Source organism: Corvus kubaryi, unplaced genomic scaffold (assembly GCF_017639235.1).
Source record: "Corvus kubaryi isolate FWS band 111438036 unplaced genomic scaffold, C.kubaryi_AGA036_p1.0 71, whole genome shotgun sequence".
Taxonomy (NCBI): Eukaryota; Metazoa; Chordata; class Aves; order Passeriformes; family Corvidae; genus Corvus; species Corvus kubaryi.
The window spans coordinates 143,991-168,968 of NW_024582059.1; the positions used below are offsets into that span (position 1 = coordinate 143,991).

General features: G+C 39.6%; 1 protein-coding gene across 2 annotated transcripts in view; it reads right to left on the bottom strand.

Moving 5' to 3' along the window:
- Positions 1 to 324: 324 nt before the first annotated feature.
- TSPAN5 (tetraspanin 5) overlaps positions 325 to 24,978 on the bottom strand; it is an 85,557-nt gene continuing 60,903 nt past the window's right edge. Inside the window, exons 2-8 of one of the 2 annotated variants that reach the window (XM_042049734.1) lie at positions 24,729 to 24,779; positions 13,523 to 13,669; positions 11,539 to 11,709; positions 9,524 to 9,649; positions 6,407 to 6,454; positions 6,160 to 6,276; positions 325 to 5,606 (exon numbers count right to left, since the gene is read on the bottom strand). In XM_042049734.1, coding sequence (XP_041905668.1) covers positions 5,541 to 5,606; positions 6,160 to 6,276; positions 6,407 to 6,454; positions 9,524 to 9,649; positions 11,539 to 11,709; positions 13,523 to 13,669; positions 24,729 to 24,779 — 726 coding nt within the window. In that variant the 3' untranslated portion in view covers positions 325 to 5,540. The remainder of the gene's footprint in view (positions 5,607 to 6,159; positions 6,277 to 6,406; positions 6,455 to 9,523; positions 9,650 to 11,538; positions 11,710 to 13,522; positions 13,670 to 24,728; positions 24,780 to 24,978) is intronic. The other variant, XM_042049735.1, reaches the window with a different exon arrangement.

The window sequence follows — 24,978 nt, forward strand, 5'->3', positions numbered from 1 at the left end:
GCAACCTGTTGGAAAGAAGCAGAGTGTGTTCATTAGGCAGAGACTTCAACAACAGCTGACAGCAAATAAGGGATCTCTTCACGTGGGGACATGCTCTTCATATACTAGCTTATTATTCACTTAAGGGCAGCCACTGGTGGCATGAGCATTGTGACTTAATTAGAACACAGTATTCCACAACACATATGAGAGATAGGGATTTATTTCCCCTGTTAGTTTGGAGGAAAGGAGGTAGGGATCTTTTCCTGGAGAAACTTTTCATGAATGTATCTTTCTATTGTTAATATTAAGTGTTACATCAAGAGTACATACACATTCACAACATCATATTTCACACAATTTTATTTATAAAATTGTAATTATCTAACAAATTGCATATAAAATGATTTACTTCAAGTAAATACAGAATACTGCACAACTATTAAAACTATTGTATTGTCCATCATAAGTGTATTAAAACATTCCTAAAAAATGCCTCTATTAAAAAACAAAAACCCAAGAACACAAGTAGCATGACCAAGACCATTTTCAATAGCTTAAAATGAATTACCAGGAAGTTGCATTAACTTCCTAAGTAGACTCCAGTTACATCCATTGAGATCAGCATGTGATACAATACCACAGTCTAATGCTAAAGATGACAAGTAATACATTATGCACCTGATCTATGCTTTTCTCCTACACTGAAGGGAACCAGTCTGAACTCAGAAAACTAAAGCTCAAGTCAAACTCTACTGGGCATGCAGTTCTGTTATAGCAATACTTTCAATCGGTATGTGTAGTTGGCTTTTACAATCAATTTTACAACTGATAAAAAAGGAACACAAGAGAATACATTCGTATAAAAAGGAATGATACACAAAGGGTAAATATTGACACCTTGCTGTACACCTTCAGATGAACCAGAGAGAAAGATTCAGCTGGAACTAATCTGGAATATACATATCAGAAACAGCTCTGAGTCACAAACCCAAATTCCTGATCTCCCCAGAGCTCAAGGTCCATCTCTGCTATGTACACAGCGTGAACATGAACACACATACAGATGGAGTTTTTTATTAACACATTTATATCGCCAAAACACAGAAGACAACTAGCAGTGCTGCCTCGTGCACGCTAGTAGTACAACACTTCTTCTTATACTGCATGTTAAGGGAGACAGATGTTTTTATTTCTTTTTTTCAAGTGGCAAAATTTGGTAGCTAATAGATCAGAGAAGTATTATTTCATTTGTTTTAGACAGTTTCATCACCTGTTACAAGTATCTGAAAAAGATTCAGAGAAAAAACAAAAAGGGAGGAACTGGAATTGGAACATTCAGCAGTGCTTGACACCTTTTGAGGTCTAATCTCCTTCCTAGGTATTTGCAGAACTGCTACTTCAATGCACCCAAAAGACATAACACAGCAAGAAGGGAAACAGAATCAAAAATTCAGACAATAGTTTCTCTCATAACCAACCATATTAATCAAGACCAATTTTAACAAGGGCATCTCTAAAGTAGTAGAAACACAGATTGATGTCCAGGACAGTTCTTATAGCACCATGTTTAGTCCTGCCACAAGTGATGGCAACCTCCCAAACTGGTAGGAGGTGCTGCCACCAACTCTCCACTTTACAGTCTAATGCTGTTCTAATGCCAAGCAGCAAAGGGAAAAGGCAAGGGAGGCCCTGCCACTAGCCAGAGCCCAAAGGGCTGGCCAGGGCTTCACCTTGCACAGGTGCAGCCACCCACCCACTGGGCAGACATGCGAGCACAGGCTGAGGTGCTCCTGCTGCTCCATCAGGGCAAGGGACAGCCCGGACAACCACTCGGGATTCACCAGCAAACTCTCCCGGTGGACACCTTTCCTATCCATAATGAACACTTTCAGGATGAAAAGCAGTCATGTGCAAGAATCATTTAATCTGCATGCTACTATTTACATTTCAAACACTATTTACACACGAGAACTACAATGAGCATCTCTCTCAAAGGGGAGAGAAGAAGGCTTTCGGGACAGAGTACACTTGAGCAAGCACCCCCACAGCTTGAAACTCTAAGGGGCACAATCAAAATTATGGATGTTAAGCAAAGAGATCCTACTGCTACCATAACAGACAGAGATGAATCAAACATTTGTCCATTAGGCTATTAATCAAAAAAAAAAAAAAAAAAAACAAAAACACAAAACCCCAAACAACAGAAAGGCCTGTGAATACAGAGGGTATTTAGAAAGCAGAGGAGCAAGGACTGTGATGCCCTCTGGCAGGGCTCAATGGGATATATGGAAATAGCTTTAAAGCCAGGGCTGCTGCTGAGCTACCAGACTCCTCATTAGCAATGCCACTACTCCACAAGAATCACCCAGCAAACAGAGCTGTTTCACATTCCATAAGCCTGACAACAAATTTCTGAACAACTACTGCACATTAAAGATAATTAGACTGATCTCTGAACCCACATCTAACCCCACCACCACACCAGGCAGGCTAGAAATTGCCATGGAGTCCTAGCACCTACCATATCTTATTGCTTTAGACACTGAGCCCTTGCAGCCAGCAGTTGTGCTTTATTCGCAGCTCACCTGAACTTTACAAAGTTTCCTGAAAGAAAGTTTGCTTGTATTTGGCAGGCTCTGACACTAATACATCGATTTCCAAGGCCTCCCACAAGCTTTCCAAACCGGACACCTAAGCTGCTGAGAAGCTGCTGATGGGACATTTCTAGGACACCTTACCTGATCTGTAGACAAAAAACATGTGGGATTTAAATGTGTAACATAGACAGCTAATCCTAAACATTCAGTGCACATCCATCAAACAACTGCAAAAATGAGTAAATAAGTATCTCTTGGAAATGAGGGAGGGAAAAGGATCCACATCTGCAGCAATAAAGACAAGCTCTAGAAAAATAAGTTATTTAGTGGTTTTTGTAAGAACAGTCAGTCATTCTGGGATTCAGCAGAAGTGTTGCACATTTGTGAGTAGACGTGCAAGTTGCGAGAACAAGATTTGCTCAGCTTGGAGCATTTACCCTCCTATCAGTGTGACACTGCCAACAGCACAGCCAGCAGACTGGAACTCAGAGAACAGCATGACAAGACAGAAGGCCAATACAGTACAACTGCAGAGATTCAAGTAGAAGAATGAAGCTATCTTCAGAAGCTCAGAGCAGCAACAGCAGAATTCAAGATCAGTGGCAACAAGGAATGTTTCTGTAATTAGGCTTTTTGTTTTCCCTCCAAACCAAAGCCCAGGATCACAATCAAGGCTCTTTGGTGGAGGGGTTATTTCCTCAACCCCGCTTCCCTGATTCCTCCCTGCACCATTTTGTCTCAGTGCAGCAACACTGGTGCTGATGATCTGTCTGTCCTGCAACTATCAGGCAAAATAGTATGTCCCTCTGGGGAAAAACAACCAGTAACTCCTCAAGTTGAGGAGTGGCTAAGAAAAAGATAACACTGTGCTGAGGTGGAACCAACTTTATTAAGGACAGTGAATTATAAGTGCTTTGAAAGGCTTTAAAAAAATACTCTGAGTCATGTCTGGCCTTTAACAGCAGATACCAAGGGATATGGAGGCTGCCTGATTCAGAGCCAGTCAGTGGGAGTTAACCAGAAGAGGATGAGGTAATGCTCAAAGATGGGAGGACAATGGGTCTGTCTGAGGCATCTGTGAAGCACCAGCATGCCCATCTCCAGCCTTCAGAGGGGAGAAAAACTGTGGCCAACTAAAGCACAGAAAGCCAAATGTGCAAGGGTACATATATTCATTTGTTTAACAGTCACAGGACCAGAAAGGGCCTTAACAGGTCATCAGATCAGCCTTCTATTTATCCCCCACAACAAGGAAGCTTTGAAAGCAACGTATTCCTCTCTTCTACTCCACATGCCTCCTATTTTAGGAAACTCAACTGAGAAAGATGTTACATTCTTACAAAGAGGTGCTACACTCCCTTTGCAGCTGTCTGACCAAAGCAGCACCACAGCTTTCAGGACTGGTATAGGAGATACTGAGAAGGGTCATAAAACAAGCTCAATTTATACAAAGTGCAATAAACTACCCAAGGCATGGTCAGGTCTTTAAGTTCACTATTATTAGTGAAGAAGAACAAATCAAAAGCGCTAAGCTGGATGGAGCCTGATCTAAGTCTTCTGTCACTATTTGTGCTTTTTTCCATATTCTGCTTTCTTGTGTCCAATTCAAAAGGGTCTGTCTTAGCTGATCCTAATAAATGCTTCTATTTTAAGACTGTTATTCTGTTGCTTCAAGAAAGCTCTTTGTTGCCTTTAGAGCGGGAAAGGGAGACACATCCCCATAGCATGGATTCGTTCACTGGAGGTAAGCATTTACTCTGGCAAAAACTGTTCTCTCCGACTTCCAAGAGAATGGGATATATGATCTTTCCATAATCACATGCATTTATCAATAAATAAGTTTGGATTAGACTGTATTAAAACATATGCACATATTTAAAGCACTGGAGTGTCACAGATTCTTATTCCACAGCTCATGCAAGTAAAAAGAATTAAAGAAAAGTAAAAGAAAAAAGAAAGACCAAAGCCCCAACTAGGAACAGACCAAAGAAACAAGCTTCGCATGAGTATGTCAAAGCATTAATATTAGTGAGATCCCTAAATACATTAGGTTACACTAAATTTCAGAGAAACAAAAGGTTTTGCCATATCAGATACATAAGTTTCAATTTTTTTAAGTTAATATATAATTCATTCTTTGAATATTATTCTTCACTTGGACCCAACATCCACACTGCTTTCATACATTTATACAGTTATATCCCATCCTTGCCTTAAGAGACTGATATCCAAAGGTATGGCAGCAACCCTTGTTTGTCAAATATAAAACTCCTTTCCCTTCATACAACAGTGGAGAAGGAAAAAAGATCTTGACAAAATTAAGCAATTCTCCCTGTTGCTGATTCCAGCCTCAAAGTACTACAGGGAGATGGTTGGGAGCTTGCATAAAAAAAAAAAATTTCCCTTGTTTTAAAAACAATTTTTTTTACTGTACAATAGATGCATAGAAAGTTGCTTCCTGCTTCATGGGTTTAGGCCTGTAGCTATGTTTAGCTGTGAAAACAAGAAGATTGTTCCTTTACAGAGTGGTGAGGAGATAGACCATCATCTCAGGAATATTTGGCAGCTATCAAAGAGCTCATGACATGAAGAATAAACAGCATATCCACAGACTACAACAATGCAACTCTGTCTCACTGAATACACCAATTTAAAAAAGTGTCCACTTGTTACTCAAAATCAAGAATACAGTAGAGATTCACGGCTCAACAGCTTTCAAAGTGGTGGTTTAAAAGAAAAAAAAAATTGTAGTGAGCAGCAGATTTTCAATAGCCCACTCTTCTCTCCCCCACCCCAAAGAAACACGAGTTCACTGCAATATCAGGAACTTAGACTTGAGACTACTTGGGAGAGAAGGCTTCCCTGTCACCCATGTCCATACAGCTTGGTGTCGGAGTGACACACTGGAGGTTTCAGAGGGTTTCGGTTGTCCAGTGTCTTGTTGTGGTTACTTCAGCAGTTTTACCAGCTGGCTCTGACAGCCTCAATGTCACTAACCAAATTCTGGGCTAAGCATATCCCAAATATCTGGAAGAGACAACAGTTTATTCATTTGGAGCATAAGACAACTCTTTTCACATAGGCAAACTCCTTAGGTTATACAGAATTTAGATATGAAAGAAACAACAGAGGTAGAAATTAAATTAACAGTAAGTGTTGGAAGAAGTAAGAATATTGCAGAACTCCTGTAACACCAGTATTTTTATAGTCACAGCGGGTTGCAGTTAATTAACAGTTCTAGTCTTGTTTCAAAGCGACCCTAAAGGCTCTCTGCTGCTCATTTAAGCACCACTGGAAACAGTAGGTCTGTACAGGCTTAAAAATCTCTACCTAAGCTTTATCTAACAGATGTTAGTTTTGACCTGCTGAAAGCTGAGAAGAAAAAAATGCATCCCTGTAGATAAAAATTAAATATTCCTTAACACAAAGAAAGCCTCAAACATTTAGTTCCCACTGCTAAAATCCATGAACAGGCAACTGACACTGCATTTCCAGTTCTCATATACAGTTTCCCCCTGTCATATATTCACTTTATCTTTTATTCCTCTGTGCAACTCATTACATGGAACATGATGTTTACCTGCAGTAATGCTATCCCAATGAATATACCAGCAACTATGGTAAGGTTGTCCTGCAACCATTTCTCAAACTGAGGGACACAGCCTTTAGTGTAGATAACAATCTGCTGATCAACTTCCTGCCAAGGAGAAGAGGGAAGAAAACAGAGATAATTACATTCAACTACGCCATCAGTAGAATAATCTCCTCTCGAAACGGGGATTCAGATCCTTAACATACCACATTAAGGTAAAGAAAAAAAAGCTTACTGGTTTTTGCCTTGCATCATAGCCACACTGAGTATTAATAACATCTTCCTAGAAAAGAGAGAGAGAGAGAGAGAAGAGAGGCAATCAGTAAAATGTCTCCCAAACACGTTCTTCCAGCTCCCTGGAGTTGGTCCTGTATGTAATAAGACAATCACCCAGACTTTGGTTAGCATATTGCTTTAATAAAAAAAACCTTCCTCCTTCACTCTGCACTATTAATTATTCACAGCAAACAAGAGCACAAGGTCAAAAAACTTTTTATCTCCCAAGTCAGCAAGCTGGGAAAACCAGCCCTCCACTTGGGTGAACTCCATGTTCCAGATACAAGCATTTAGTAGTCAAAGTAAAGGGACTAGAGACCATCCATGTTAAAACCTTCTGCTGAAAACGTTTTGTCTGTACTAAAAAATATGCCAAGAGTACTGTTATCATTTTCAGGGTTCAGTCTGTGCAGAATGAAGAGGTGACAAGGGGCAGTTCTGTTGCAGAAGCTGCAAGTTCTTTCTGAGAATGTCTGTAGAAATATGTACAGTATCTAGTTCATTTCCAAAAACATGAAAGAAAAAAGAACAGATGGAGTAATATGCTCTTACTGCCTGTTCTTTCTTATAGGAGCTTGATACCAATGGGAAAGGAGGGTTTTTGCCTACTCCCTTTCCTTTAGTACACCCAAAGCACAGGTAATAAAATAGGCTCTGGCAGACTTTCCCTAGTGAACAAGTGCTTCCCATTGGCAGCTTAAGCTGTGTGCTTACTTTGTATACAGTTATTTCATGGTAATAAAATGAAGCATGAAACTTTTGGCATCAGCCACAATGGTAGCAAAATATTAAGTTACTGATTTATCATATAACGACAGTGAGCAGAAGAAGGACTACTCAAGTAAGTGAGAAAATCAGCCAATCTTAGCTAGGTGTACCAAACAGCACAATTTAATCAAATTGTGGGAAGTGAGAAAGGCAGGCAGTCAAGAAATGGATTTTAAAAAGCAGCCATATGGAAAAAAGTATCTCCTATCAGCATGGAAAGCTCCTCTGCTTCCTCACTTTGCAGGAAGTACAAGAGGTCACACTCTGTCAGCTGCCCAAACTGGATTCCCTTAATGGACCTTCAAAATTTGAGCTACTTGTATCTCTTAATGAGATGAATGCTTCTGTTCCAGGATCTAAGTGCCACAGACTTCAAGGATGTAGAAGTGCCTAGGATTCTGACAGAGAGATTTTAAGTTTTCTTCCTTGTTCTAAAAGCCTACTTGCTTCATCATTAATGTCTTCTGCCTTTAGCCTTGGAATTTGTTACCCAAAAGAAGGTACGAAAACTGCAATGGAAATAAAAAAAATTTTCTAGACTTGCCTGTACAGGAATTTGGAACACTTCAACCTCCTTAACTTCATCAAAGTCAACTATAGTAGTTTTAAAAGACTTATTTTATCCCACTTTAAACTTACCACTTCCTGATTCAAGCTAAACTAAAAACAATAAGGCATCCATGTAACTGTTTGCATCAGTCCAACACTGAAACCTAATTCTAAAAGAGACAGACCAGCTTTCCCACAGAATAAACCTGTATGTTATCACTGCAGCTGAACCAACCACAGCTTGGTTAAAATTATTTTAATTGTATGCATGACTTCTAATATTTTCAGTCTTTAAAGGCCATTAAGGTTGTTGTTTCCTTACAGTGAATAAGAATGAGATTTATCTTTAAATTTCTGGTTGCAGCATCACACCCTAACAAAATGCACAGCCATTTACACAACAGAGAGAGAAAGAGAGAACTTTAGGATGGATTATGTATTTATAGGATTACCTTGTACTGCTGTCACTGCTTTGGTTTTATAACAACTATATTTTTAAAACTGGGTTGTGATGACCTCTGTGTGGGTGGGTAGGCAGAAAGGCAAACAGTAGAGGGAATCCTAAGCATAATGTAATGTTTGAGCCTAACCTACATTTTGTTTTAATATCTCATTAAAACATTTTCAGCTATGTTTGTCAGAAAAATTCAAACTACTGTGAAGACACATTCACTGCAAAGGAACCAGAACCAGCTTGTGCAAGTGGCAGTGCCGTATAAGGAGAGGGGGTGAGCAGCAGCAACTGGATGCCAGCAGCAGTGGCTGCATTGCATTATTAGCAAGGCAGGAAGCACCTGAGGTGCCTTTTGGCAGCTCACCTAACTTCAGTCTGTGCTAGACTAATACATTCAAGGAATTGTAAGTCATTCCAGGTGGAGAAAAAGCCACAGCTGAATTGATAGATAATAAAAGCACTCAAAGCCAGCTTCTTTCAAGCTATATAAAGTCAAATGTATACAGTGCTAGGCACATAACAGTTTCCATGTACACACCCATTCCTGTTCCAAGCTTTTCGCTATTAGTGAACTGATTCCCTACACTTTACCTTGCTCTTCTTAATCATGTCCACATTAGCAATGCATGGCTCCAACATTTTCCACTTAGTGATCCAGAACTATAAATATTTAAAAAGACGTGAAAATTTACTAAAAAGCTGCTCCCGCTACAATTTCTGACCTTTCAAGTCTGATTTCAAGTGACTCTACGACAGGCAGTAATTTTAAAGGTAAAAAAAGAGTATGTAAAGATATCCATACCCAACTCAAGATTCTAATGCAAACATGCCAGTTCCTCAGGGCACAGACTGTCATTCATCACCGTACCTGGCACAAACTGGGTCAAACTGGCTGCAGCCTCAGGACACTGCATTAAATAATGAATTATACCTCCTTTAAAGTGCCTGATCTTAAGCATTCCTGTTCTAATGAATTTCAATTGAAAGCTTACATCCTTCAACTCATTAAGAGCTTCTCCTTTTTATACTTGCTAAAATTAATACGTATGTTCAGCCAAGCCCATGGTTCTCTCTTTTTAATAAAAGCCACAAAATAAAGACTTAAGTTAGCTTATGATTTTTGATGACTGAAGTAAAGCTAGTGGTAAAGCTGAGCTGCAAAAACAAAAAGAATACAGGTTGGTGAGAAGTCAATTATTATGCACAATCTCCAGAAAAAAAGAAAAAAAAAAAAGAAGAAAAATCTTGAAGAGTTATTTACAATTGGAACAGCACACCCATCCTACCCTCTTGACTGTCACTTACAGCAGGGTCTTTAGTACAGCAAGAGAATGGCACACCACAGCGCTCTCGACTCGCGTTGGAATCTGTACAATTGAAGTAAATATTAAGGTTCCAGTCATCGGCTCCAAAAGCCCCACAGCACTGCCACTAAAACAAAAAAGGAAGAGCTTCTTAAATTTCAGAACAAAAATCTTAGCATTAGTAACATGCATCATTGCTGCCAGTTTCCCTCTAGCTTTCAAAGCAAAATCTGAGACTCCCACTGCTTTCATTGAAGCTGGCTTTTTTTTGCTTGGTTGGGGTTGTCATTTTTTAAAATACCATTCCAGACCTGTAAGTTGCTCCAAAGTTATCATGTGATTCAAGTTATGTTCACACCCTGCTATGCTGCTCTCTGGAGAGAAACCCGTGGGTGAGCTGATAAGCCTACACAATACCACAAAGTTGCACAGGCCCACAAACTCAGGCCTGAGGGACAGTTCGAGCCAAGAGTACAATATTCTGTCCAGTCTAATGGGCCCTGGATTTTCAAAAAAAAACAAGCTCCAAGGGCTACACTGGTACAGCTACTCCTTTTGCCAGTTTGGGGGAACTTTGCCTGGGTGTACATCGGACAGTGTGAACACATTGTTCCCTGAGCATCACACACTGCACAATTAACACCTCTAATACTGAATTCTTCAAAGAGTAAATCTGCAAAAAGGCAGGCTTAGTCTCTGGCAAAACATGTTGAACACACAAGGAATTGGTGTGCTTTGCTGAACATACACAGAATGGACTGGAGATCAGTGAAGCACTGATGGTTTACAGCATTTAAGGAGCTACACCAATGAACTCATCTGTGTCAACTTTAAAAAAAAGGTAAAATTTAAAACCTCACAAACAAACCACATTTTTTAAAGTGGTGGAATAGCAATTCTCTTTTTCTAGATGTAGCACAGTTCTCTTTGCAATACCTGAACATGTAGTCTACATGCACTATCTCTACTGGTTGAAGAAGTAACTCGCTCTCACAACTTGCGCTGGCCCTGGCTTATCTGCTGAGTGCTAATCCAGTTAGGAGAGGAAGCTTTAGGTAGTGACTGCAAAATTGGACTGTAGCCTTTGGCTGCATACAAGTGGACCACTGCTTTCAGACTGTGGTGACCTCTGACCTTCTCGCAAAAGATTCAAAACAGTGCAAGGATCCAAATCCTGTTACTTACCATTCTTCCCCCCAGGCATGGAGAAGCAAATCAAGCATTGAAACTATTTTAATTGCAGAACGTTCAAAAATCAGGAAACATGAATTCAACCAACACTTAACTATGTTAGCCACAGAGTGCCAAATTCAAAGAGGACTTCATCAAAACAGGCCAGAACTGAGTACTGAAGAGGGAAGGTATTGGCACACCTTGTGTGCTGAAGTCAATGCAAGACTTCTTCACACACACTGATAAATTACAGAGCTTAACCTGCACAAACAGGTGCACCACTGGTTTCACCCTTCCCTCCCAAGCACAGACATGGCATCACTTAGAGATGTCCTACAAGAACTCCACAAGTGTCCCACTTCATTAGGCTAATTCCATTAAGTCAAATTCAGAAGAAATAACATTGTAGTTTCATTTGGACCAACTAAATACCTCTGCCACTCTGCAGTGCGGTGTAGCACAGCAAATGTTGCTAAAACCGCAACAACATTCATCTTAGGACCAAATCAAGCTTAGAAAAGGAATAACTTCTTAAACAGATGTGATAGCTTCTACAACAAAATACTTTAACTTTGTGCATTTGACACACTATCTCTAAGTCTTCAAGAAAAGCCACCCCAACTGTCCATCTTGTTTTACTCATTCATGCATCAATAAAGCCACTTTTCACAGGTGCTGTATGTTTGCAGTTCTGTAAAGACAAATATACATATATTCAAAAGTATTATATGCTAGAATATTTCTGTTGCTCTTGAAGAAACAAAACAGATTGAAAGTAAAAAATAAGAGCAGGTATTTCTTAAAAGTAAGCTTTACCAAGAAAATAAACATAGTCCAACTTACATATTCCTGTGTGAAGTCTATGAGGTTTTGTAAATCAATGTCATCTCGGTATGCTCTGATGTTGTTGTTTATAAAGAAATACAGCTGGTCCTTTATCCAGTCTTTGAAAACAAATGCTAGAACACCAGCAGTGAGCTCCAAGAAGAAAATAATTCCAAGAAATACAGAGAACTACGAAGAAAATAAAAAAGGCTAAAATTATTTTACTTTCTGATCAAAAACTTTTTCAAAGCTCACAATTATATCCAGTGATAATGCTTTATCTGTTTCAGTGCAAGTTCAAGCCATTTTGGCACACAGGAAATTTTAAATGAAAAACACACCATTTTCATTGGAGCTGTAGTACAGAAATCTTAATTCTATTCTAACAAATAATAAAAATGCTAACAAATGTCCAAACCTTGGACATTTCACCAAGATTTTCAAAGCGATCAGAGAGAATTCACTGTAAATTTCAAGAGACGGCCAGTCACCACCACATGTAGGGCCCTTGAAAACCCATCTTAAATTTCTACATAGGCACTACATTTCAGAGGGCATAAACAACCAGCAGTGCCAGTAAAATGCTTTCTACGTGACTTTTGCTTTAGATCCTCTCACTGGCAAAGCTTCGTCTAAGCAGACAAAGCAGAAATTGGTAACAGCAGAAATTAATTAATGACTAAGTCGGAGCAGAATGTCTATGAAATGACTCACATCCACATTAAAACTAAATGAGGCTGCTATGATTAATGCAAATGCAATGGAGGCCAAAGGCATTACTAACGATCTGCCACTTTCTCTAAGCATTTCCACTGAGTCTACACTGTTTTAAACCACACAGGGGTCCTGGTATACTGGAAGTCCATCCCCTTTGCAACTGTGCCTTTTGAGTTTTATTTTAATATGCTCTCTGTGTGTGTTCAGATGCATTTTTAATTTCTGCTGCAGCTGCTGTATGGGAAGCTATTTCTGGTAGAGCAGATGGGTTCATTTTAGGCAAGCTAAGAGAAGCAAGGAAGAAGAAAAAAAAAGTGTTACAAGCTGCTTTATAAATGCCACAAGAACTGTGACTCTCAATTGCCTCCTCCCCTTATACAACATGTCTGTGGGAGCCAAATGTGTCACTTGGAGGCAGTTATTTCACTGGAAGCTTTTCCATGTATATATTAACAGTTAATGGTTATGAAGACACAACTACCACCCAGGCTGTGCCCACCTCTGGAAATGGGAGTGGTGGATGAAAGAATCTTTTTTATTACAAATCTTCAATTTACCTAAAAGGGAACATGACACTGTTACCCTCATCTTCACAGGAGGAGGTCTTTCAAAATATAGAACCCGGCTACTTAGCTAAAGAAGTTCAGCGTACTGAGGTACCTTTGTATGTCAGCAGCTCCTTCCCTAACCAACAATCCAGCCCAGAGTTCAAGAAAACTCCCATTTTCTTTATGCATCCCGGACACATTCTCCTCCTCTTCTTCTTCTCAGGCCCCAGCATTGAAAGCAATGAAGCCTTTTCCAATTAGCTGAATGGCACAGACTGGGGATATCAGCCAGCAACCCCTCATAATCTGCCTCCTCTGTACCATGAAGGGCCCTTGCACAGCCGAAGCCACACGGGTCACATTCACTGCTGTATCTACATCCCTCATATTTCATAAGCAGCTTGTTATGGACTCCAAGTTCAACACACAGATTCTCACAAGAAATTTTTCTCTTGTGGCAGGGAAGCAAAATGTTAGGCTACATCCATATCAAAAGCAGTGCTTCCATGATACGATTCTTATCACCAATAGTTCTGAACTTCAACAAAACACAACCAGTAAGCACCAGAGACTGAAGAGCTGTAAAGTGTTAAAAGCTAAGTGCTTTCATGGTACTCTGACACTGGATAACACCTTCCTCTCCAAAATACATTTTAAAAGCTTAACACAGTAAAACAGAACAGAGAACATGGCATGCTGTGTAAATGAGAAATGTCACAGTTGCAAAGGCTACTTACAAATTTGAGAAGAAAAGTGTTTTCTCGTAAAGCTCCAATGCATCCTGCAAATCCCAAAATGAACATTACTCCTCCTACCACTAGGAAGAGCCAAACAGGATCAAAGCCTCCCAGGTCAGTGATGGAGGAGATATTGGACAGCACTCCCTGAGAAAGAGACAATGCCAAGGGATAAAAAGTATGTTCAGCTTTCCATTGCACAAATTCTGCCTGCATTTTTCTTCTTAAAAAAGAAGACTACAGCAAAATAAATGTTCCACAGCACAGCAAGAAAACACAATTAAGAAAATCTTTGTATCCCAAAAGAGATAAAAAGTGCCATTACGTGCAATATTTCTGAATCAACACATGAATAAGTAACAAAATGTTCTTGAAGAATCCTCGGTGAGAAACCCACAGGGCATTTTCTGCTTGTGTAGCTATAAGAAGTAGTCTGTCAGAAACTCAGAATAGATATTTGAACAAAACTCCATCTTATTACCCATGCTGAGATACATTTTACGAATCATATACATCATTTATGTAAACACACAGTTACATGTTATGATAGAAAAAAACAGTTAAAAGCATTAAAACCATATTGAATTTAGCATTTAGGCTCATTATTTACAGCAATTGTCAGATATTAGACATGAGCTCCTAGGTTGCAGCATCTTGCAAAAAAATTTTTTTTTCAACAAATTTCAACAAACTACATATCTGGCCAATTCAACTTCAGGCATCTACAGCGCCAAACCCTCATTCTAGAAATAAAGTATGGCTACTGAATAACTAGTTAGCAGGAAAAATTTGAAAATAATGAAGTCTCTTAGTAGGACGAAAGACAATTCAAGAACTTGTCTTGGGACACGGTTTACACTGACTTAGGGTAGACCTATCATACGTTAAATCACATATGCTGTGTTTCAGATATGACAGCACAGTCTGCTTGTAATGCCACTTTTGCCTTAGAAGCAAAGCTTGGGTTGGGACACCAGTAATCCTGAGGAACTATTTTAATTTTTTGAACACATTTTAGGCAGAGTTTGGCTGATGTTGAACAGATGGGTTGTATCAAGCAGCAAGTACAAAGTTTCCTCTATTCCAGTGAGTTTGCACAGGAACAATTACAGTTTCCTAAGGCTTTCTGGCAGAAAAAAAATGCTGAAGTGTCACTATTTCTTCATTCCCCTCCCCAGTGCTGTAGGTCAATGCAAAGCACACTGCTGTGTTTCCTCAAAGAAGCCTGAACCCAGGCTGAGTACTTTGGACTACTGCTTCCTCTAACGCCCGAATGATGCTGTGGCTTGAGAAGCAGCAATAGAGATCTCTACATCTACAGCTCCTCATCTGCAAAACTCTAAGGTTCGTCCTTTTTCTTATTCCTGTTCATATCCCCTTTGTTTCTTTCAAATAGTCCCAAAACAGCAACAATTTAGAGGGAACTTATCATAACCTCATTTCCAGAAGCTTATAGTAACACTGTTAATGATGATCGTTCACAACTGTGGCTTTAGACCTGTGATTATTATATATATATACACACACATACTCATTTTGAACCACTCAAAACATATCAATTGTCACGTAACCAATATCTCTAACACATTACTTCGTGTATTCTGCAACCACTTTCATAGTTTCCCAAGCAAAACTTGAGCAAGTAGTAAAGACAGTACTCAAAGCTTTTTAATCCTGCAGACAAGGACAGAGTAGACAAAATATACATGTGAATTTCACCAATGCATATATCAAGAAGCCTTAGAAAAGGCTGAAACCCAAAGAAAAATCTTACTACAACCTAATCCTAAAGTATGAACAATAATCCAACAGGATGAATGACATTCTCAAAGCATATTCTTCTCCCTCCTACTACAGCCTGAGGGGGATGAAAAAAAAATTCTTTTTTAATTAAAAAAAAAATATCACATTCATCACTTTCCTCCTACATCACATACAGTACTAGCCTTACTGTCATTCATTAAAAAAGCAAAAAGAGATGTAAGGAACTATATAACACAACTCAAGCCAGCAATGCTACCAAAGCAAAGCAGAGGGCCCGTCCCTTTTTCTGGTACCATCTATGTGAGAGATGCTACACACCAAGATGAAATGAACACTTACCTGTCATTAACACATCAACTTGTGCAAAAGTTTTTCCACTACTTTTGTTTCATTACATTTGTGATAGAAAAGAAATCCAAGCCAACTTTCTGGCTAAGAATAATAAGCAATATAAACAGGATAATCCAACGACATACAAAACTTTGAAAAAAATCAAGGCCTTGGCCCTACACAAGTCAAGAAGCATGAGCTCTGCCTCAAGGGGAAAAACAACTACTAAAATGATTTCTTCACAAAGTTTTGAAGTCCTTTCCCCTGTGCTTAAATAGTTACCATAAGATGAGAATAAATTCTGCCCTAAAGCAACGACTACTACTCTTTTCTTTTAACATTAGCTGATTTTGGAATTAATGGACTGTGGTGTAGTAGAGTGAAAAAACAGTCACTGGGAAAAAGATGTTTCCTTTGTATTACTTGTATTTACATTAAAAAAAAAATCCAAAAAAGCTGAAGAGTTAAGTCTCTCTTCATAAGAAACTTTGCTTTTCTTTAAAAACAAAGCAACAGAAATAATTCAACAAAAAACTCAAAGCAAACTACTATGCTAAATCAACTTCTTTCCATATGAAAGTAGGAAAATTCAAATTAAAATAAATCCAAGTAAAATTTCATAGACAATAGTGTTAGAGAAGACAGTCACAATATAAAAGTGGTAGTAAGAAACACACCACTTTGCATTTTGTCACACTCACTTTAAATTCAATGGCAATAAAATTTATTGAGACAGTTTCATACTGTTTTCCCACTCCTGTCCTTTCTCCCTTTACTTGATTTTCTAGAACTGCCAGGCTCTTAGCACCCTGTAATGCCACATTTTGGCTGGTCACTCCTCAGGGTAGCTATGGTCCAACACATACTGAATAGAACAACACAGGCTTTATCTGCCATTGTTTGCTGTCCTTGGAAAGCACCTTTATGTGCATCTGTTGCTAGTCTGCATATGGCAATCATAAGCCTAGCTTGGATAAATCCCAAATAACACATCCTGACAATGCAAAGTACATGCTACTCAATTCTCATCTGTACTCCGTATGCTCTCTGCATACAAACCCCAAGTTATCAGTATTCTGGAGAGACATCTCAGGATACACAATCTTCAGAGAGGCTTCATCAATAAAACAATAGCTAGCAGTGGGAATGAGAAACACAGACAATTCTCTGTGATTACAGGTGGAGATACACAGCGGTAGTGTGATAGAAGATTCCTGCTTACTGCTTAGAATAAAATTTTCCAGTCTTGTACTCTGGACACTTAAAAATAAGCTCTCTGAAGATACAGCAGTGCAATACCCTTAAGAAAAGCATATTTTGCTTCAAGCAGCAGGGCAACGACTGGGGAATAATATCTCACTTTATATTGTTAAGATCTAAATGTACAGTCCTCTAGGCACATACTCTTCTGATCCACTAGAAGTTTCTACAAAGCCTACTACACCAACTACCACAGTATCAAGTATTTTTTGGCTGCAACAGCTACTCCTGGGAAAAGTTTGACAGAAATGTACAGACATCTGGTAGTGACCAATTCTGTCTTCAACTCATCTTTAGCCAAAACCAATACAAAACACTTCCAGAGGTGCTTGAGCAAAGGATCAGCAATCTCATATTCTAACACAGCATCCTCCATGACACACTCAGAATCCTCTGGCTGAGCAGTCAGTCATGCAATATATTGTGACTGTCGACTTCTCTCTTGCATCAATGCAAGACCTAAACAAACCACCTGTAAATACTTTAAAGTCAGGCTTTCTACAAATGCAAGGTATTTTTCTTCAACAACACTACTACAGTTGCCCACTACAACCATGACTGTCAAATAGTTGAAAGTACTCTGATATTTCAATATCTAAAAGGAGGAACAACTTTTTCCTCTAAACACATTCTTGTTTTGAAGTACGGTTATTTTTGAGGTACATGCACATCACTTTCGTGGTAGTTTAGGCATGTGTGTAACCTGTACTTGGCAGGAAATGCTTTGTTTGTACAAAGCTACATACTTGAGTAATTTACTTCTCACTATGGTGTCAACCCAGTGCTCTTCTGTAGTCCCACGAGGAGAGCCAGCAGGACATGCTCCTTGGCTTATCTCCAGCTCATCTGTTTGCTCTGTTCCTCCACCCTTCATAGCCTGTTGTACATTAAAGTCCATGAGTTGCTATTTAGTATTTTAATCCAACACAAGTCAAAATTTATTTGGTGTAATAAAACAACAAAAGTGTAATCCATAAGTGAATTAAAATAAGTAAGAGTGAAGTTGTGAAAAAAGTTCCTTCGTTTGTGAAATGTACTTCAACCAGTAGGATACAATGACATATGGAACAGGAAAGACTGACCCTGTATTTCTACTCCACCCCAAATTCAGGAGAAATCAAATGAAATAGTAGGACCTGCTCTTTTCCTCAACACAAGGGTGCCTTCTACCCCAACAAGAAATGTGAGACAACCAAGCCAGGCCCAACAAAAACTCCTGCAGAACTGGAGTCCTCTCCTCATGGTATGTGAGCACAGATAGAAAAACAGCCTGACAGATGCCTGACAAGTCCCCTCTGTTGCCATGTCATGTTTTCCCCATGGCCAGAGCCCACCATGCTACAAGTAGGATCTCATGTATAGCTCAGGGGAGAACAAGGCAAAGGGAAGATGCTGATCTTGAACACAGGAGCTCATGAACACCCCTACTGATACTATAGCTGCACAATAGTTTGCCTTTATCCCATCAATAAAGAATAAGGAAGCAATGGTCACATACAAAAGCAGGAAGAGTCCACACCTAAACCCTTCTCCGTCCTTTACTCTTTAAGATCATCAGAACAACTTGCAGTACTTTCCAGAGACAGACCCCTGACTCCAGCTCCTGCCTTTGGTGCACATCTACATTAATATTTCAGGTCAGATCCAGCAGTCTTTTGGAAGTGATCACACACAAGCTGTGCTTCAGTTCACACCAGGGAACAGTCTCAGAGCACACAGACAGGATTCCTTACAAATGAAGATGTGCCCCTGGAACATAACTCACACTCCAACCGCTAGCAGGCATTCAGTCCCCAAGATCACACTAGAACTAGGTTAAAAAGAACTCAAACCTTGCAACACCTGCAGAGTGTGCAAGCTGGATCTTCAGCACCACTTCTTCTCCTGCTGGTCCCCACTGCCTGCATTTAGCAGACAGCCCTCACAGGCTGAGACCAAAGCCAGACACACATCTTGGCTGGAGCAATGACCCAGTGTTGTCACACCTACACAATCTGATGCATTCCTGGGTTCCTAATGGGGCCAAAGAGAAGGGAGTCACAAGTGCACTAACAAACCAGTGACATTCCCGGATCATCTGTTGCTGAACAGCTGCCGCTTTAACACGCACAGTAGCAAACTGCAGGACAGGAGAGAATGGCTCCAACTGAAAACACTCCAGGCAGCAGTAATTTTGAAAAGCTGACCCAGTAATGAAAATTCAAGGCATCATGAGTCAGAGACAACTTTGGAGAATCATCAGCCTAAGAATCAAAGAGGAAATACAATGAGTCTATATGGAATTTGGCCCACAGGATGCACGTAAAAGAAGAGCACTCAACAGTACAGGAGGATGGGAGAAATCAGCTATTTTTTATTTTCCGTTTCCTCCAAGATGGGGAAAAAAAACTACTCTGCTGTGATATCCCATTACTGGGAGGAAAAGAAACAAAACCAAACCACCACAAAAACAAGCAAGAAAAAAAAAACCCTACACCATACACACAAAAAACCCAGAATATCAGAACAAGATATATCAATACAGAATGTTCTGAAACATTTATTTTTGCAAACAGAGGTTCAGCGTTTTCCCAGGCTTGTCTGTAGGACTTAGTATCACTGGCAAACAGGAACATTTGGGGGGTGATGGTAAATAAAAGTATTTTCAAAAGCATGATTTTAAAACAGAAGAATATCTCTCTGCTTTGTTAGTCATAAATTTCATGCCGTTTCTCCATGCTGGGCATCTGAATGAACGGAACAATACTTTATTGAAATATGCCACATTAATTCTACTCCAGAATTTTGCCTCTGCAAGCAAGAAACTAGGTGGGGGATGTTGACAAATCTTATTCCTTTGATTTTTGCTGGTTTTGCATTTCCAACAGCAAACAGTAATAATAGCAGAACTGTATTTTTCAAGAGTCTAACAGAGGAGAAGAACTAGCCTAGCTTTCTTGTCCTGACAAAGCAGAGTTCAATAGGTGAATAACTGGCATAAATATATACAAGATTTTTAGACTTTTCAGGATTAATGATTATAAAGTACTGGAACACTAGTAAATCATTTTTAAGACCCTGCCTGTTTAGATTATGTATCTTTATGTATTGAAATTTAAACTAAGTGTAATAGTGTATCCCCTCCTCTCTTCTCCAGTCCTATAAAACCCACACACAGCCCTATCTTAGAGACGAGATAGAGGCTTTGGGTATCCTTCAGCCTGTAAGGAACATAGGATATGTACACAGTTTCCTTGTTGGCAATAATTTTTAGAAGAACTGTGTGATAGACATGTTATGCACAACAATTATGGAGTGACTAGTGCATCACTCCTTCCTGATGTCTGCCACTCACTGGGACAATTAGAGAAGTGATAATTTTTTCTCAAAAACAACTTTAGTTTTCACTTCAGGGCAAGGAGAGACTGATTTGATCTGACAAATTGTGATTGCTTCCATGTAGGGAGTTTAGCTTGTCCGAGAACACCAAAGCAGACCTAAATCACCTTATACAAGTAAAAGTTTTATCTTAAAACTTGTGATCCAGATTCAGAGCTCCTGCTCACTAAGAATGGGTGCACTGCTGGCACCCAGAGGTACCATACTGGTACTCCAAACTGCAGACAACTTGACTTCTGAGCTGAAGCATCTTATTGTTACGCTGATTTAACAAGGAGAGCTGAGAAGCCAAATTCATGCACATTGTCAGCTTCTTTCACTTCTCTCTCTTCATTTCAGTCAACTTTATACACAAACCAAATCAACAAAATTTGCAAGATTTCTACCCTACTTTAGTGTCTCTTACTTTTGCTACCTCCTACTTAAGGGTTTACCCCAAAACCACAGTGCTTTCCTTCTAAAAGGTCCCTCTCCATGGACAATCTTATAAGGTCTCAGAAGACATAGCAGCAGTTCATCACTTAGGCACGCTACTCTTGAATATAAATCTCCTGGAGATAGCCGGGAAACTTATTTTCCCAAGCTGGTATCACACCATGAACAGCCTTAAGACCGCAGTATCTAATATATACAACCAAGGAGGGAAATAGGCATTTTGTACAAGTTTATTTTTAAAGAGTCAACAGAAGACATGACTTGAAGTGGTTAAGAAAAACAATGAAATATAAACGTTTTCCCCTGCTGCTGAGCAAAAGTGCTATAAGTTGCTGAGGCTCCATACAGGCTCTTTATATGTTAACAATGGTGATGTCACTGTTGCAGGGAGGAGGGTGGAAATCAGCTGCCATGGATGAACTATTTAACGGTACAAGCCCAAGCCTGGCGTGCCTGAAAACACTGCAAGAGTGTGAGCTATACAGTACATCCATGTATAGACAGCTTTATTCATCCTAGAGTTTACTGCCCCCACCCCACCCCCAGCTCTCTTTCAGGTTCATGGCTCAGAATGCTAATTGCCCAGCTTTTGTGCAGGGCTGGCTGACTGGCTGTCAAGCCAATTCTATTGCCTATTTGACAAATGAGCTCTTTTGCCTCCCTGCAAAGGCCATAAGGAAGGCCACAAGACTGGATATTGTGCTTTTCTTCTTCACAAGTTTAAAGGGGAGAATTCAAGCCAACTTAGCAAAAAAAAAAAAAAAAAGAGAAACTATGCATCAAGTCCACAAATCTGTCCCAAACTGGTTTAAACCCACAGACAGTGGGACTCCCTGTGAAGTGTGGATTATTTCTTTACATCCTGCAGTTTTAATGTGGCCTGCAACACAGTCTTTTTACCTTGAAAAAGGTTCTGTGAAGCAACAAAAGTATATACAAGTTGATGGCCAGGCTGTAAAACCACACAGCTGAATATAAAGCCACACAATTCAAAACAGAAGTTAATCAAAATCTTCCCCACCACCAAATGAAGTTTACAGTAGGAGTTCTGAAGACCTACTCCTGCAAAAAAACCCCTTACAAATTTACACATTATACAACAGCAGTGTCAAGTTCAAGTTTGATAATGTCAAGTTCATTGGAGCAGCAGCAAGTCTTCACAGAATGGCTGAGGTCATCTAGCCACCTAGCTCTGGCTGCCTAGAACCATGTCCTGATTGGAAAAATCTCCTAAGACAGAGACCTCATTCAAATCATCTCTGGGCAAACTGTGCAGGTGCTCGGTCATCCTCACATTATGAAAAAAAGGTGTCCCCTGATGATCAGGGGAAACACCACCTGTGTTTCATTTTATGGCCATTGTCTTTGTCACTGGGCACCACTGAAAACAGCCTGGCTCCATTCTCTTTGCACTCTTCCTGCAGGTATTTCCATACATTACGATTCCCCTGAGCCTACTCTTCTCTGGACTGAACAGTCCTTGCTTTCTCAGCCTTTCCTTGTAGGACAGATGCTCCAGTCCCTTAATCATCTATGCAGCCCTTTGCTGGATTCTCCAGTACATCAGTATCCCTCTTAGACTGGGAAACCCAGAACTGGCCTAGGTGTGGCCTCACCAGTGCTGAACAGAGGGGCAGAATTCCCTCCCTCAACTTGTTGGCAGCACTCCTAGTACAGCCCAGGACACATCAGCCTTCTTTGTCACAAGGACACAGTGCTGGCTCATGGTTTGACTTTGTGTACACCAGGACCCCCAGGTCCTTCTCTGACAAGATGCTTTGTTGTCTTACAGTGTACCATCACAACAGCCCATAATGCCTAAGGGATATCCATCCCAGCCTTAGGCAAGTAGCAGCCTAGCTACAGAAGTGCTTTTCAGTTGTCTTACAGATCTCTCAAGCCCTGGACTTCACCTACCTGGCTTTCATCTTCAACTCCTCAACAGCAGTAAGAACAACTCTGTATGGGATCTAACTGATCTACCCCCCACTAAATAACACTGGGCCTATGAGTACCTGGAACTTGATCCTGCAGCTTTTGGCCACTGCCTGTCCTCTAAAGAGCTGAGTGAAATAAAGGACTCAAATTGGTTTGACACTAGTCAATTTTTCCATAGTTCTTCTACAAAACTCAAATCTGTCTGTGCTCAAGAGCTCTGCTGTTCAGCTATACCTATACAGCATTTTGATTGTTACAACCATGAACTGAAACACTCCAGACTAAGCACTGCAGAATACAATAGTTAAAGAAGCTGGGAAACACTCATTTTTCAAGGAAAAACCCACGTTTTAAACCAATAAACAGTATTTTATTTTACTTGTTAATTTAAAAAACAAAATTCTAAAAAACCTACTTCATATGGAGCCTGAGTTAATGCATATTAAACTAGGATGGTTTTATTTGCTTGTCTTAAAACAACATGGCATTTTCTCCAACTTACAGAATCTGATTAAAAATGGTTTAAGATGACTTGATAACAGATGCCCACACGTCACATAAAAACCCAAGCTTTGGCTTCTGGCTATTAGCAATTACGAATTGAATGCATTTGCCCTAGGAAAGGGTACATGCTTTCCCATACAGAAATTATGTAAACCCTAATGAACCAGGATTCCACCAGAACACCTTCTAGCTGTTAAGACTGGCATACTTTAGACTTTAAACACTACAGTTGTTTTCCCTTTACCTGCTCATTCACTCTAAACAGGAATCATTTGTGTTACCGACCATAATGATACAAAAATGTTCAAATCTCTTCTGTAAAGCCACTCCCAAACAACCCAGTCCTCAAGGGCTTAGACATAGGTACAAGCTCTGAGAGTATGTTCAGAGTAGTAAATAAAACGTTTTTACATCTTTGCTGAATAAAAAAAGTCACAGTACCTCTTTCTAAGCCTATTTGAGCTATCCAACATCAATATCATATGGTATGTAAATATACATATACATCTATATAGGTGTATACAGTGTGCGTTAATTAATATCCCATTACTGTTTGTAATGATCTACATCCAAGGCACACACACAGAGCAAATAGAATATAAGTTAACAACTCAAAATTTGTCCTGAATTTTTCGGAGGCAGAATTCCAGATCTTGCAAATATGTTATTTGTTCTGCTGCAAGCACCAGTTATTATGCCTTAGTGAAGATAAATTTATAACTTACTCTGTTTTCCATTAAAAGAAGAAAAACCTATTATGTAACTGAACAACACAGCACCAATTTTAACAGCCAGGTTTTATTATTTTCAATCTTTTAAACACAGAAGAAAAAGAAATCCTGGCTTTAATTTTAGCTGTTGTCTTTTAGCAAGCCAAAGTCTTCATCCAGTAACCCAAGACATACGGACTTGTTTTGTATATTATGCCTTGATATTTTATCTTCTTCCCAACTTCTGCAGCAAGCAAACTAAAAATCAGACTCTGGTTCAGAAATGCTTTCTCCTTCCCTGCCCGCTCACCCCGCACACATCTACTTCCCATTTCAAAGCTGATTTTAGAGTCTTGCAACAGAGGGTGTTTTAGTGGCCAGTTTCATTTGCACAAGAAAAAACAAGTTAATCTGCCTCCAGTTTGCATTGGTTTACAGACTTCATCTTGGCTTTCAGTTTTTTGGTTTTGTTTTTTTAAAAGGAACAGCAATTAACATGCTATGTTAAGGCAAAGCCCAGTGAGGTGCTTTTCAGGAAGCTGCCTAAGACATTTAGGCTCCCCCTCCATTCCTGGAGACACACTGCACATACTGCCTCAGCAGAGTGTTCTGGTATCTGAGCTGCAGTTTGCATGTGCAGGGATTGGAATGGTTATTTTATGGGCAAGTGTCGGCCACCATTCCTTGCCAAGGTATTCTTGGGAAAGATGTCAACAATGTTCCTCTGGGTGACCCAAGCTAAGGTTTTATTTGACAGAGACGATTGATTTTGTTTCACTAGAAACTGTGTGCGAACACAAAATATGCAGCATATTACTGTTTCAATATTCCATCAGAAAAAGAGAGATAAAGAGGAAAAACTAAGTTTGGTGCTATATTCAACTTACCTTTTCATTCCATGCCCACAATCCAATCCCAAGAAATGCTATGCCAAGGAACTAAAGGAAAATGAAAAAAAAGAGCCGGAATTAGAAATTTGTGGTGGTTTTTGTCTGGGTTTGTTTTGTTTTTTTTTTTAAGATACATATTGACTCATCATCTCTGTCGGATAATACTTTTACCATGACTGAGGGGCACTCCATGAGAGTTTTACAATATGTATCTACTTTATTTTACAATTCAACTATTTTAAGTTAA